We start from the raw sequence: 14,457 nt of genomic DNA, 5'->3' as shown, positions 1-14,457 counted from the left end.
GTTGGTCCAGGTAAAGTAAAAGATTAAGAACTGGGAAAATAATTGACTTTCCAGATGACACTGAATAATGATATCTCCATATGAGGATGTGAATGATTCCTCCTGCATAAGCATATCATGGTAGATAGAGGGCCTTAAGGTCAAGAAGACCTGGGTTCAAATCCTGCCTCTAACACGTACTGACCGTAAAAACCCCAGGTTTGATGCCACCCCTCCACATGGAGGGCTCTTTTCAGACTTTAAGGTACAGACAAGTTGCCAATCTGCATCAGTGAAGGGAGTTTCCCCACTGATGAAATCCCAGGGATTGGTGGATTCTGTTAAAGCCCAGCCTGATGTTGGCCAGGGATGTGGGCCCAGACCCCGCTCCGCTAGGCGTCTGAGCAGGGCCCACTATCTCATGCCGCGGGTTGGACCCTGTCCCGTTTTGTCTCCAGCATCTTCGAATGCCAGCCTGCTCCCTGGATGACTGTGGCCTTTTCCCGTCCAGGTCCTGACGCTGGCCAGTAATGAGCGGGTGGCCCTCAGCCCTCACATGAGGCTACTGTTTGAGATCAGCCACTTACGGACGGCGACACCTGCGACTGTGTCCAGGGCTGGGATTCTGTATGTGAACCCGCAGGACTTGGGCTGGAGTCCGTGAGTATTCCTTCTTCAGGGGTGATGCGGAAAGTCTTCACGGCATATGTACAGAGGCGGAGCCTCGGGGGGCGTTGGCAGGTAGCGTTTGGCCCAGTGTCCTGGCTGTCCACTGTGCTTCAGTGGCCTAGGGACCACGGCGCTGACCAGCCAGGCTTTAATGTCTCTGTAAAGTGATTGACCTCCATTATCTCAGTTCCTGGCACACAGTAGGTGCTCACTTAATGTTTATTGACTGACTGGTCTAGAGACCTTGCTAACTAAGAAGTCTAGGCCATAAGTAAGAGTTGCACCAAGGTCTTCAAACTCTAAGTCAGGGCTCTACCCATCGTGGCCTGAGCTCAACTCTAGTGATGGAGAAGGAGGTGGTCAGCCAGCCAGGAAGCATTTATTGAGCACCTACTGTGTGCTAGGCACTGTGCTAAATGAAGAAAGGCAAAAAACAGCCCCCGGCCTCAAGGTGCTCGCCGCCCGCTAAGGGAGCCAACACAGAGACGAACCTGGAGAACCGGGCCGTGCAGACAAAAGGGAGGTAATCAGAGCGGGGAGAGCTCGGGAAAGGCTTCCTGTGCCAGACAGAATTTGAGGGAAGCCGTGGCAGTCAGGAGGCAGAGGTGAGGACGGAGGGCATCCCAGGCTGGCAAGGTGGGGAGATGGGGTGAATTGTGTGAGGAAGAGCCAGGAGACCAGTGTCACTGTATTGGAGGCCGCTAGGGGGCACCACAGGTCTGGAGTCAGGAAGACCTGAGTTCAAATCCGGCCTCAAACACTTCCTAGCTGTGTGACCCTGGACAAGTCCCTTAACCCTGTTTGCCTCAGTTTCCTCATCTGTAAAAGGAGCTGGAGAAGGGAATGGCAGACCACTCTAGTATCTCTGCCAAGAAAACCCCAAATGGGGTCACGAAGAGTCAGACATGACTGAAATGACTGAACGAGAAACAGGAGAGTGTAAGGTGTCAGAAGTCTGTCGGGGTGGGAGGGGGCTGGCTGTGAAGGGCTTTGAATGCCACAAGCAGGTGACTACGGGACGTCCTTTGAGACCTGCCTCCGGCCAGGCAGGAGCAGGAGGATGCCGGCCTGGAGAATCCGGGAAGCCAAACAGGTGGAGGCAGCACGGTGCGTGCATTGGAGAAGGTGAAGGCAGGTGGCAGGTTATCTGGGTGAAAGCCTTGTGAGGTCGCCTGGGGATACGTGTACGAGTGGAAGGGCAGGAAGAGAGCCAGCCTCCCAGCCAGGAACTCTCAAGTTACCCCTCTGCCTCTGACCCGTACTGCTGTGTGACCCTGTGCCAGTGGCTTAAACTCCATCTCAGTTTCCCAATCTGTAAAATGAGGCAGTTGGCTTCTAAGGCCCCTCCCAGCTCTAAATCTATGCTCCTATGATCCTATCAGTGTTAGAGAAAGGAGGTGGGGGGAGATTAGTTGGCACCAAGATACCAAAGAAAAAGTGCAAAGGGAAAGTGGTGGCAATGTGGCATCAGATGTTGGCAAAATGACCATTAGCAACAAGTGGGGCCTACCAGATGATGTCTGAGAGCAGAGACGAGCAGGGTGCCCTTGGAATCTTAGGCTTCCCTGGAGCCTGCAGGTGGATAAGGCTGGAGAACTCCTTCCCAGTGTCACGCCATGGTAGCTTTCTTCCTTTTAATTTTCCTTTGGAAAACGTTGGGACTTCGTCTTGTCCCTGCCAAACTTTACATCCCCGCCGCCTCCGCTGGCCCCATCACCCTTCCTCTTCTGTCTCTTCCAGCTGGGGGCAGGGGTTCTCTGTCTTCTCCCTTAGAAGACACAAATTGGCAGTAGCCACCCTGCTCTTTGGTTCACGATTCCTCCTGATTTCTTCTTCTGTATGTGGATCATTGTGATTGGCAGAAAATTTGCCTCCTGAGGTGATGGGGAAGCTTGAGATGCAAAGGACCCTGCAAGATCAGGGGGCTGGACACAAGGCAGCATCCCCTGGGATTATAGACCAGCTCAGCTGGCTGTGTTCCTCTGCAGCAGAGTGAGCCAGACCTGCCAGCTTTGGTGATGGCTACGATGCAGCCCGGGACTCCCAGAGTAAACATGTGGGGTCCTTTTGTCTGAGGGAAGAGAAGCACAAGGATTTCGATGGGGCCTTTTTGTAAATGCCTCAAACCAGAGCCAGAGGAATGCTCAGATGTGGGCACAGCCTTGTCGTGGCAAGAGGGAGGTCCTCGGTGATCCTGGCAGGCCTCCCTGCAGCTGGATGGGCCCGGCACTGGTGCCCTGCACTCCAGAACAGGTGTGCCTTCACAAGGACAGACTAGAGCCCCATCATAACTGGCCTCTTTTCAGGAAGGAAGGAAGAAGGTGGGTGATATCTCTACATGAGGATGTGTGAATGATTCCTCCTGAAGCACGTTCTATGGACTGACTGCACACGTTTCTGCCCCACAGCCGAGCCAAGATAGAAGATGGCTGCATCTGCCTGCTCATGTAACCCTGGTCCTCACCTGAAGGCTCTTTTCCCTAGAAGACTTACCTTTCCTGATTAAGCTTTTTTTTTGTTTTTTGCTTTTAATTTAACCCATTCTGCCCATCATTTTAAAGTGAAACAAAATTCAGCAGGCATTTATTAAATTCCTACTATGTGCCAGGTCTGCCTACTAAGTGCCAGGCCTGTGGTAGACCCAAGTGATATAAAGAGAGAAATGAAGCAGGCCCTGCCCTCAGGCTTTCATTCTACTAAGTTGAAATAGCACGCGCGCACACACACACACACACACACACACACATACATACATATAAATATGTCTCCCCTGGTCGAACAGAAGGTCCTAGTGTTTCACTCTTCGTAGATCAGTACCTGACCCATACAAAGTGCCTAATAAATGCTTGTTGATTGATGGATTGAAGCGTCTACAAAATATAAATGGGGGGAAGGGAACTCACAGCTGGGAAAATCAGGGAAAGGCTTTATGTAGGTTGGCACTTCAGCTGCACCTTAAAGAGGATGAGGGATTCTGAAAGACAAATTTGAGGAAGGAGGGCATTCCAAGCAGGGGGCACATCCTGGACAAAGGCTCGTGGGCAGGAAATAGAATGTTCTGTATGGAGAATGATGAGCAGGCAACTTTGTCTCTATGCCCTTTGGTGAGCATGCTCTGGGTTGTATACCCCGAAAAACATTGGTAATCAGAGGGTCATTGCAAGGAGTTACACTGGTACACTTATTAATGAACCTCATTTCAGATCTCAAAATGATTGGGGTCAGAACACTCCAAGAACAATCTGGAATTATTTCTATAAACTTGGCACATGTCACAGAAAAGAGTTTGAACATTTTGGGAAATGAAAGGGAAGGTTTTGCCATAGATAAGGTGTTGTATGTGAAGTCAGAGGATTTCAATGTGAATTCTGCCCTTTGAAGGGATTTAGTTTGGAAAATAGACCTTCTTTGTTTGGCCCTGGAGGGCAGTACTAGGAGCAAGGGACATAGAAACAGAGTCGAGCTTGGGGTCAGAGTACAAGGGGCTTCTCAGGAGCTGGTGAGAGGCCTTTTAGCAGAGACAAAGTGAGAACTTGTTGGGGATACAGTACCGGGAGAGGGTATTCATGTAAGAACTGGACTGAGTATTATCTGAGGTCCCACCCAACACTGAGATTTGGGAGTTATCACAAAATGGAACCCCCTTCCCTTCTATTCAGAGGTGGGAGACTAGGGATGACGAGCCCTGAATACCCTGTCAAACACGATGAATAACTTCATCAGCTTGACTGAACTGCTTTTTTTCTCATCTCTTTTCACTCTGTCTTGTAAAATATGACTCTGATGCTGATTATTTATCTCAGTATCTTTCTATGTATGTATGTATGTGTATATATGTGTATATTTAAAAATGTGTAAATATGGGAGAGAAGATAGAAGAGAGGGAAGGAAGGAGGGAGACAGAGAGAGGGAAGGAAAGAGAGAAGAGAGAGGGAGAGGGACAGAGGAAGAGAGGGAAAGAGAGAGAGTCAGACAGAGAATGCAAATGCTCCAAGTTGGGGGAAAAGTTTACAAATTGAGAAGAGGGACATGACATGATCACTAGCATGTTTCTGAAATGTTTGTACCAAGCTGTGTCTGCTTTGCAAAACTCGACTTCACGGACCCAGGATCCAGTCATATCCTCCACCTCTTCTCTCCTCCAGGTATGTGGCTAGCTGGATTGATAAGAGAAGCCATCAGTCGGAAAAGGCCAATCTGACGATCTTCTTTGATAAATATGTTCCCCCATGCTTGGATAAACTGAGGACAAGTTTTAAAACCATCACTTTGATTCCAGAGAACAGCCTGGTTCAGGTTGGTGTCTTACCTTGGTAATGTTGAAAAACAGCCCTCCCTCCAGTCCAGGCTACCTGCCTCTTTCTCTCCTTCTCCACTATCAGCTTTCCCTGCCTTTGCCTGGGTTGGTCCAGCCTCTTACTCTGGGAGAGAATGCCCTCTTTCTAAACTGCTGTCTTTCCAATTCAGCTGAAGAAAGTTTGTAGAAAATATTTGAAAATTGCTTTTCTAAGAAAAGGATGACTAATAATAATTGACTTTTACATTATGTTTAATGTATGTTACCTCTTCAAATAATACGGCATCCTTGTGAGACAGGGGCTGCAGCAGATAGGCAGACAGAGCATTCATTAAGTATTTACTACGTGCTAAGGTCTGGGGTTACAAATACAAGTAAAAAGAGACACCCCCCAACCTCAAGGACCTTCCATTCTAAGGGGGAAAGGCAATACTTATGAGGGTGCTTGTGTACAAGCTGAGGGGGTATGCCCAGGGGCAGGGGGTAAAGGTCTAGAGAATCAGAAGCAGAGAGGGCGGAGGTTTCAAGAGACAACTCACGTTAGAGGAAGGAGCCACAGGGGGAGAAGGCTGCTGGGACCGAGGCGTCAGAGTTCAGAGAGTTAGGAGCAGAATCCGTTGTTAGATTTTATTATCTTCGTTTTACAAAGGAGGAAAATGAGGCTGAGAGATCTTAAGTGACTTGCCCAGAGTCGCTCACGGAGCTGGTAAAGTGCCTCTGGATAGAATTCGAACCCAGGTTTTTCTGACTCTGAGTGCAGCATTTTCTCTGCTCCACTCTGCTGTATGGCCTTTCCAATCCGTGGTCCTCTATCTGACCCCAGCCATAGCTGTTGGCCCTTCGCATTAGAATCAGAATCTCAGAGTTAAAAGAAACCATAAAGATGATCTAGGCCAGGGGTGGGGAACCTGCGGCCCTCTAGGTCCTCAAGTGCAGCTCTTTGACCAAGTGCAAACTTCACAGAACAAATCCCCTTCATAAAAGGATTTGTTCTGCAAAACTTGGACTCAGCCAAAGGGCTCCACTCGAGGACCCAGAGCGCCATGTGTGGCCTCGAGGCCACAGGTTCCCCAGCCCTGCTCTAGGCCAATGCCAAGGCTCCTGATTCTCTAGACCTTTACCGCCTGCTCCTGGGCATACCGCCTGCCCCTGGGCATACCCCCTCAGCTTTTACACAAGCTCCCTCATAAGTATTGCCTTTGCCCCTTAGAATGGAAGATCCTTGAGGTTGGGGGGGTGTCTCTTTTTACTTGTATTTGTAACCCCAGACCTTAGCACGTAGTAAATACTTAATGAATGCTCTGTCTGCCTATCTGTCTGCAACCCATGTCTCACAAGGATGCCGTATTATTTAAAGAGGTAACATACATTAAACATAACGTAAAAGTCAATTATTATTAGTCATCCTTTTCTTAGAAAAGCAATTTTCTAACCCTAATCCTAGTCACTGTATAGCTTAGGAAAGGGAGGCTCAGGAAATGAGGGAGTTTACCGAAGACCACACAGCTAGTTATTGTGCCAAGCTGCCTCTGACTGGTGGTGCCCTGCAAGCAAGGTGATGTTGGGGAGAGGGTACTAAACACAGAGGTGAAGGATCTGGGTTCAAATCCTAACCAGTGCTTATTACTCAAGTGATCCTAAACAAGATCCTCTCCTGCCTGGGAGCTTCAGCTACCCGAAGGAAAGAGGCGGTCAGACTGGATGACTTCTAAGGTCATTTCCAGTTCTAGGTCTGTAAAAGACAAAAAAGTCAAAACCCCACTTTGGGCTACAGATATCCCCTGGTATGTGTGTTAGCTGGGAGTATTCGCATTGCAGTAAGGATAAATGTGCAAGTTGACAAGCATTTGTTAAACATTCACTATGTGTCAGGCACTGTGCTAAATGCTGGGGATACAAAGAAAGGCAAAAGTATGGCACCTGCCTTCACGTTCACGTTCTAATGGGGAGCAACATGGATAAAATGCACATGCCAGATACATACAGTGTAACTAGATCTCAGAAGGAAGGCACTAGTAGTGGGAGGAGAGAGAGGAGGAGGGGGGAAAGAGTATAAATGTTTGAAGCTAAAGTAAAGAAGCTCAAATAGTAAAATTTCAGCCATCATATGGTGAGTAGAGGAAAAGTATCATTTTTGCTTTGGAAATCACAGAATTTAGTCAAAATGACATGAGTCCAGTGTTACTGTGAGATTGACTGAATTACAATGAAGTTAAATTGAAAATTGTTTCATATAAGTCACCCCCAAAAAAAAACCTAACCCACAATTCAGAGGTTTAGGCTACTTCACACACCAATTAAATCAACAGCAGTCTTCAGCAATTATTATTCAAAGTATAATTTAGTGTTGAATGCAGGTCTGAATTTATTCATAATGCATTAATTATGGGACTGATCTAATTAGTCTTCCTCTGGTTTCATACTTGTTAAAAGCAGGATGACATTTTTTTCTCAGGTTGACTTGGTATCTTGTGTGATTCTTTCTGGTGTTAACTTTTTCATTCAAGAGTAGTGTGAAAGTAGGTCAGCGGGAAGGAAGATGATTCTGTCTTGATTATTCCTCTGTATTTAGAAGCAAGTCAGTGCCCTTGGAGCTCCTAGGAGTTTCACTGAGCTTCCACCATTCCCCCACTTCAGAGTCTGGTGCCTTCCCTGAGGGCAGTTGTAAAGAAATTAAATGAGTTAATAAATGTAAAGACCTTTGCAAACTTTAAAGCACTATAGAAATTATTATTATTTTTTAAAAAAGAGTTTGTAGAAAAGAGAATGGCTTTAATAAAACACATGGCTTTCTTCTCACTTCCCTCCCAGTCTTGTTTTCTAAGCATATAATTTATTATAATAATGTTAATAACAATACTTAATACGTGTAAACAAAGATCACAACATATACTCCTCCTAATAGCTCTGTGAGGCAGGTACTGCAGATATTATTCAAAATATTTCAAAGATGGAGAAGCCAAGGCTCAGAGTTCAGTGGCTTGCTCAAGGTCATATAACTAATAAGTTGGAGCATTGGACTTTTAACCCAAGGTTTTACCAACCACAAGTCTCACACTCTTTCTGGTCTGTCACGTCCATTTTCCCTAATGATGGGGTTGGGTTAGATCAGTGGTGTCAAACTCAAACATGGTTGTATTTAAGGACCCCTGCTGGCTCATGTTGACTTAGAAAACCACATACTACACTTCTAGGAGCAGAGCAAAGATGACAGAGTAGAGCACTCAGTCGCTCTTAAAACATTTCAAATAATGCCTCAAATTGAATTCTGGAGTAGCAGAACCAATAAAAGGTCAGACAGGCCCCAGACAACTTAAGAGTTGAGGAAGAGAGATCTGTGACATGGGGGCGGAGGCTAAAACAATAGTGGTAGGGCTAGGTGGTGGTGATGGAAATAGAAGCAGTTTCGGGAACTCTCATGCCAGAGACAAAAAGGGGACCTGGCCGTTGGTATGAAAGATTACAGGAGACTCCATGCTAAATGCCGTTTGACATATCTACTGTCTATCCCTTCTGGGTCACAGTTCAGGTGTCCCAGTCAAGAGGAAGTGGAAGCCCTGAGAGGAAGTATTGCTTTGGGTCACAAGTGATCAGTACTGGAGCAGTACTGATTGCAATTCCAAGGGATCAGAGGTCCTTCCTGGGTAAGGACCAGAGTGTAGGCCAGGAGAGCAGTAATCACACCTCATCCTATATCATACCACCTTGGAACCACCAAAAACTTCCAAACCCCTAGAAGTAGCTCTGGAATCAACAATGCAGAAAAGCCTGAAGTTTGAGACAGTGCCTCTCCCTACCCACACTGGAAACAGAGCCCAACTTGAACATAAAGTTCCAAATCAAGAAATACTGTGAGGAGAAAAAAGAGCAAAGAACAACTACAAAAGAAGCTGACAATAAAAACAACTGTGGTGACGGGGAAGAACAAGGCAAACTTAGAAGAAGACAATGAAGTGAAAACAACTACAAAAAAAAAAACTGCAAAGAAAAGGTGTGTGTCAAACACAAGCCCAACAAGAATTCCCGAAAGAGCTAGAAATTGATTTTCAAAATCAAATAAGAATGGTAGAGGAAAACTTCAGTAAAGAAATGAAAGCAAAGGAAGGAAATTATAAAAAACAACAACTTAGTAAGAGAGGCACAAAAAAGTACCGAAGAAAATAACTCCTTAAAAAGCAGAATTGGTCAAATGGGAAAATGATACAAAAGCTCACTGAAAAAAATAATTCCTTAAAAATTAGAATTGGGCAACTGGAAACTAATGACTCCATGAGACATCAAGAAACAATAAAACGAAGTCAAAAGAATGAAAGAATAGGAAAAAAAATGTGAACTATCTCATTGGAAAAACAATTGACTTGGAGAACAGATTAAGGAGATATATTTTAAGAATTATTAGAATACCTAAAAGCCATAGTTAAAGAAAGAGCCTAGACATCACATTTCAAGAAATGAAAAGGAAAATTCTCCCAATATCCTAGAAGCAGTAAGTAAAATAGAAAATTTAGGAATCACTGATCACCACCTAAAAGAGATCCCAAAATGAAAACTCCAGGGAATATTATGGCCAAATTCCAGAGCTCCCAGGTCAAAGAGAAAGTACTTCAAGCAGTCAGGAAGGAGTCACTTAAATATAATGGAGTCAGGATCAGGGCACTTGGAATATGATGCACTGCAAGACAGAAGAGCTGGGATTTAGAACCAGGGAAAACCTATGCAGCAAAATAGAGTATAAACCTTCAAGGCAAAAATGGAAATTTAATGAAACAGAAGAATTTCAAGCATTCCTGATTTAAAAAAAAAAAAACCCACAGCTGAATAGAAAATTTATCTTTCAAATGCAAGACTCAAGGAAGCATAAAAAAGTAAGCATGAGAGAGAAATCATACAACTAAACTGTTTACCTTTCTATATGGAAAGATGATACATGTAACTTGTGAGAACTTTGTCATTATTAGGGCATTTAGAAGGATTCTGCATAGAAAGAAGGGAGGTGAGCAAATTGATTATGTCGGAATGATGTAAAAAACGGATAGATGAGAAAGAGGGCTGCCCTAAAAGAAAGGGAAAGGGAAAGGAAGAAACAGAAAAAGTATCTTACATAAAAGAAGTAGACAAGGAAGAGATTTTACAGCAGAGAGGGAAATGGTGGGAGAGCAAGAAATATTTGAACCTCACATCTAGATTGGTTCAAAGAGGGAAAATATATATACATAATCAAATGGTAATAGGAATCTATCTTACCCAACAGGGAAGTGGGAGGTGAAGGGGGATAAAAGAAAGGAAGAGATTATAAAAGGAAAGGGAGATAAAATCAAAATAGGCTTAAGAGGAGAGACCAGATAAGAAGTGAGAAAGATAAACAGAAGAAAATAGGAGGAAGGGAAACATACAGGTAGTCATCATAACTGTGAATGGGATGAATAGCAGACTAGGTTAGAAACAAGCCAACAATATGTTGTTTATGAGAAACACACTAGAAGCAGGGAGACACACAGAGTTAAAAGCAGGGACAGGAGAATTTATTACACTTCAGCTGAAGAGAAAACAAAGCACAAGTGTAGCAATCATGATCTCAGACAAAGTAAAAGCAAAAACAGACCAAATTGAAAGAGATAAGCTGGGAAAGTACATCTTGCTAAAATATATCATAGATAATGAAGTAATATCAGTACCAAACATATCAGCACCAAACATAATAGCATCCAAATTCCTAAAGGAAAAGTTAAATTAATTACAGGAGGAAATAAACAATAGAACTATACTTGTGAGGGAACTCAACTTTCTCCTCTCAGAGCTAGATAAGTCTAAGCACAAAACAAATAAGAAAGAAGTCAAGGAGATGAATTAAATCTTAGAAAAATTAGATATGATAGACCTTTGCAGGAATCTGAATGGGAGTGAAAAGGAGTATACCTTTTTTTTTTTTTGCAGCTGTACATGGTACCATCACAAGAATTGACCATGTATTAGGGCATAAAATCCTCACAACCAAATGCAGAAAAATTAAATGCACCCTTTTCAGACCATAATGCAATAAAAGTTACATTCAGTAAAGGGCCATGGGAGCACAGATTAAAAACCAATTGGAAACTAAATAATCCTAAAGAATGAGTGGTTCAAAGAACAATTCAAAGAAACAATCACTTTGTTAAAGGGACAATGAGACAACATTCAAAAATTTTGGATTGCAACCAAAGCAGTACATAGGGGAAAGTTTCTATCTCTAAACAAGTATATTAATAATGGAGACTAAGCAGTTCAATGAATTGGGCATGCAATTTTTTAAAAAGTAGAACATGCTTTAAATTCCCAATTAAAAATGGAAATCCTAAAAATAAAAGGGGAAATTAATAAATTTGAAAGTACATAAACCATTGAACTAATAAAACTAGGAGCTGGTTTTATGGGGGGGAAACAATTAAAAAGATAAACCAGTGGTTAATTTGATTTTTTAAAAAGAAGAAAACCAAATTGCCAGTATCAAAAAATTAAAAGGGTGACATCTTTGCCAATGAAGATGAAATTAAAGCAATTATTAGGAGTTATTTTGCCTAATTACATGCCAGTGAAACTGACAATCTAAGTGAAATGGATGAGTATTTATAAAATTATAAACTGCCTGGATTGCCAGAAGAAGAAAATACTTAACCTTATTTTAGAAAAAGAAATTGAACAAATCACAAATGAGCTCTATAAGGGAAAAAAATCCCCTGGACCAGATAGATTTACAAACAAATACTACCAAACATTTAAGGAACAATTAATCTCAATATTTATATAAACTATTTGAAAAAAATAGATAAAGGAATTCTACCAAATTCCTTTTTATGACACAAATATGGTTTTGATACCTAAACAAGAGAAAGCAAAAACAGAGAAAGAAAATTATAGACCAGTTTCCTTAAGTGATGCAAAAATAAGATACTTACAAGGAGATTACAGTAACGTATCACAAAAGTCATACACTATGACCAGAAATGAAGGGCTGGTTCAATATTAGGAAAACTATTAGTATAATTGACCATATCAGTAACAAAACCCACAAAAACCATATGGTTATATCAATGGATGCAGAAAAAACCTTTGACAAAATACAACACCCATTCCTATTAAAAAAAAAAAACACTAGAAAGCATAGAAATCAAGGGAGCCTTTCTTTAAAATGATAGGCAGTATCTCTTTAAAACTAAGAACAAGCATTTTCTATGATAGGGATAAACCTGGAACCTTCCCACTAAGATCATGGGTGAAACAAAGATATCAATTATTTTCAATGTTATTCAATACTGTACTAGAAATACTAGTGATAGCAACAAGACAAGGAAAAGAAATTGAATAAAAATAGGCAACAAAGAAACACAACTATCACTCTTTGCAGATGATATTATAGTATACTTAGAGAACCCTGCATATTTACATCTAATGGTAGCCAACTCTGAGAGGAGGAGGGAAGAAAAAAATTTATGTGATAACTTTATTATGTATTATATATTTAAAGGAATAACAAGTTGTACATAATAGATTTGCAGTTTCAGGTGCACCCATCTTTTTTTATTATACTGTATAATGGAAATGCTTGTTTTATTCCATAAATTTTTAAAAAATGAAAATTTTTTAAAATCCCCCCCCAAAAAAGGGAAATGCCGTATGGCAATATAACTTAGGAATATACCTATGAAGAGCCACCCAGGGATTTTATGAACACAATTACAAAACACTTTACACAAATAAAGACAGATCTAAACAATTGGAGAGCTATTAATTGCTTATGGGTAGGCCAAACCAATATAATAAAAATAACAATTCTTCGTAAATTAACTTACTTGTTCCATGTCATATCAAGCTGCCAAAAAATTTTATAGAACTAGGAAAAGTAATAATAAAGTTCATCTGGAAGAACAAAAGGTCAAGAATATCAAGGGAATCAATGGAAAAGAATAGAAGGCTTAATAGTTCCAGATTTCAGATTATATTACAAAATGGTAATCATCAAAACCATATGGTACTAGCTAAAAAATAGAGTCATGGTTCAGTGAAATAGAGTAAGTACACAATACACATTAGTAAATGGCCAATAGCAATTTAATTCTTTATAAACCCAAAGATCCAAGCTTTTGAACTCCTCATTTGACACAAAAAAAAGGCAGTATGGTAGACAGACACCAACATCTAAAGTTGAAATGGATAAATTATTTATACATAAAGGGTAATATAATAAGGAAATTATGGATAAGTACTAAGGATAAGAGAACAGTTTATGACCAAACAAAACAAATACAGCCAAAATTAAAAGAAAAATGGGAAACTGGGGGGAAAATTTACAGCAAGTTTCAAATATATGGGGAATTGACCCAAATTTATGAAAATAAGAGCTATTCTCCAGTTGATAAATGGTCAAAAGGTATGAACAAACAGTTTTCAGAAGATGAAATCAAAGTTAGCTAGAGTTACATAAAAATACTCTGAATCACTACCGATTAGAAAAATGGAAAGCAAAATGACTCTGACATACCACCTAACAACTATCAGATTGGCTAACATGATAGGAAAGGAAAATGACAAATATTGGAGGGGATGTGGAAAAATTGGGACACTAATGCACTGTCGGTGGAGTTGTAAACTAGTCAAACCATTCTGGAGTAAAATTTGGAACTACACCCAAAGGGGTATAAAACTGTACATAGCCTTTGACCCAGCAATGTACATAGTAACCGTAATCTTTTAAGGATGATCAACTGTGAAAGACTTAACTGCTCTGATCAAGACAATGATCCAAGAAAATTCCAAAGAACCCGTAATGAAAAAGGCTATTCATCTCCACGAGAAAAAACTGATGAAATCTGAATGCAGACTGAAGCTCACCTTTTTTCACTCTCTTCATTTTTCTTGTTTTATTTTTTCTCTGAGTTTTCCTTTACAACATAGCTAATATGGAAATATTTTTGCATGACCACACATATAATTGATATCAAATTGCTTGCCTTCTCAAGGAGGAGGCATATGCCAGAAGGAGAAAGGGAATTTGGAGCTCAGATAAATGATCATTAAACATTTCTACGTATAATTGGGAAACATTTAACAAAATAAATTAAAACATTATATAAAAACCACACGCTAACATTATCTATGTTTTATTGTATTTTTCCTGTTTTGTTAAATATTTCCCAATTACATTTTAATTTGGTTCAGGCCATGGGAGTGTTATAGAGGTGGGTTATGTGAGTGTGACACCTCTAGGCTAAATGACCTCTACGGGACCCCCTAAGATCCCTTCTGGCTCTTAGTTTGTGACCTTAAATTTGTTTTGGAAGTTCTTTTAGGCTCAATGGCCAAATGGTCTGATGGATAGTGTTAGAACTGGAATCGGGAGATAGGTTCAAATGGAGACTCCAATATTTACCAGGTGTGTCACCTTAGGCAAGCCTGTCTCTGGGCCTCATTTTTCTCATCTACAAAACGAGGGATTTGGACTAAACGACATCTAAGCTTATTTCTAACTAGAGACAGGT

The 14,457-nt window shown here is 41.5% G+C and overlaps 1 protein-coding gene across 2 annotated transcripts in view; it reads left to right on the top strand.

The window, feature by feature from the left end:
• Window positions 1–14,457, top strand: part of LOC114050436 (dynein heavy chain 11, axonemal-like) — a 315,578-nt gene that overhangs the window by 157,476 nt on the left and 143,645 nt on the right. For both annotated transcript variants that reach the window (XM_027872110.1, XM_027872109.1), the window contains exons 42-43: window positions 491–639; window positions 4,794–4,944. In XM_027872110.1, the coding sequence (XP_027727911.1) occupies window positions 491–639; window positions 4,794–4,944 (300 nt within the window). The remainder of the gene's footprint in view (window positions 1–490; window positions 640–4,793; window positions 4,945–14,457) is intronic.

Source organism: Vombatus ursinus, unplaced genomic scaffold (genome assembly GCF_900497805.2).
Source record: "Vombatus ursinus unplaced genomic scaffold, bare-nosed wombat genome assembly UNPS02014799.1, whole genome shotgun sequence".
Lineage (NCBI taxonomy): Eukaryota > Metazoa > Chordata > Mammalia > Diprotodontia > Vombatidae > Vombatus > Vombatus ursinus.
Note: the sequence above shows the minus strand (reverse complement) of the source record. Positions and strands in the feature narration are given on the sequence as shown.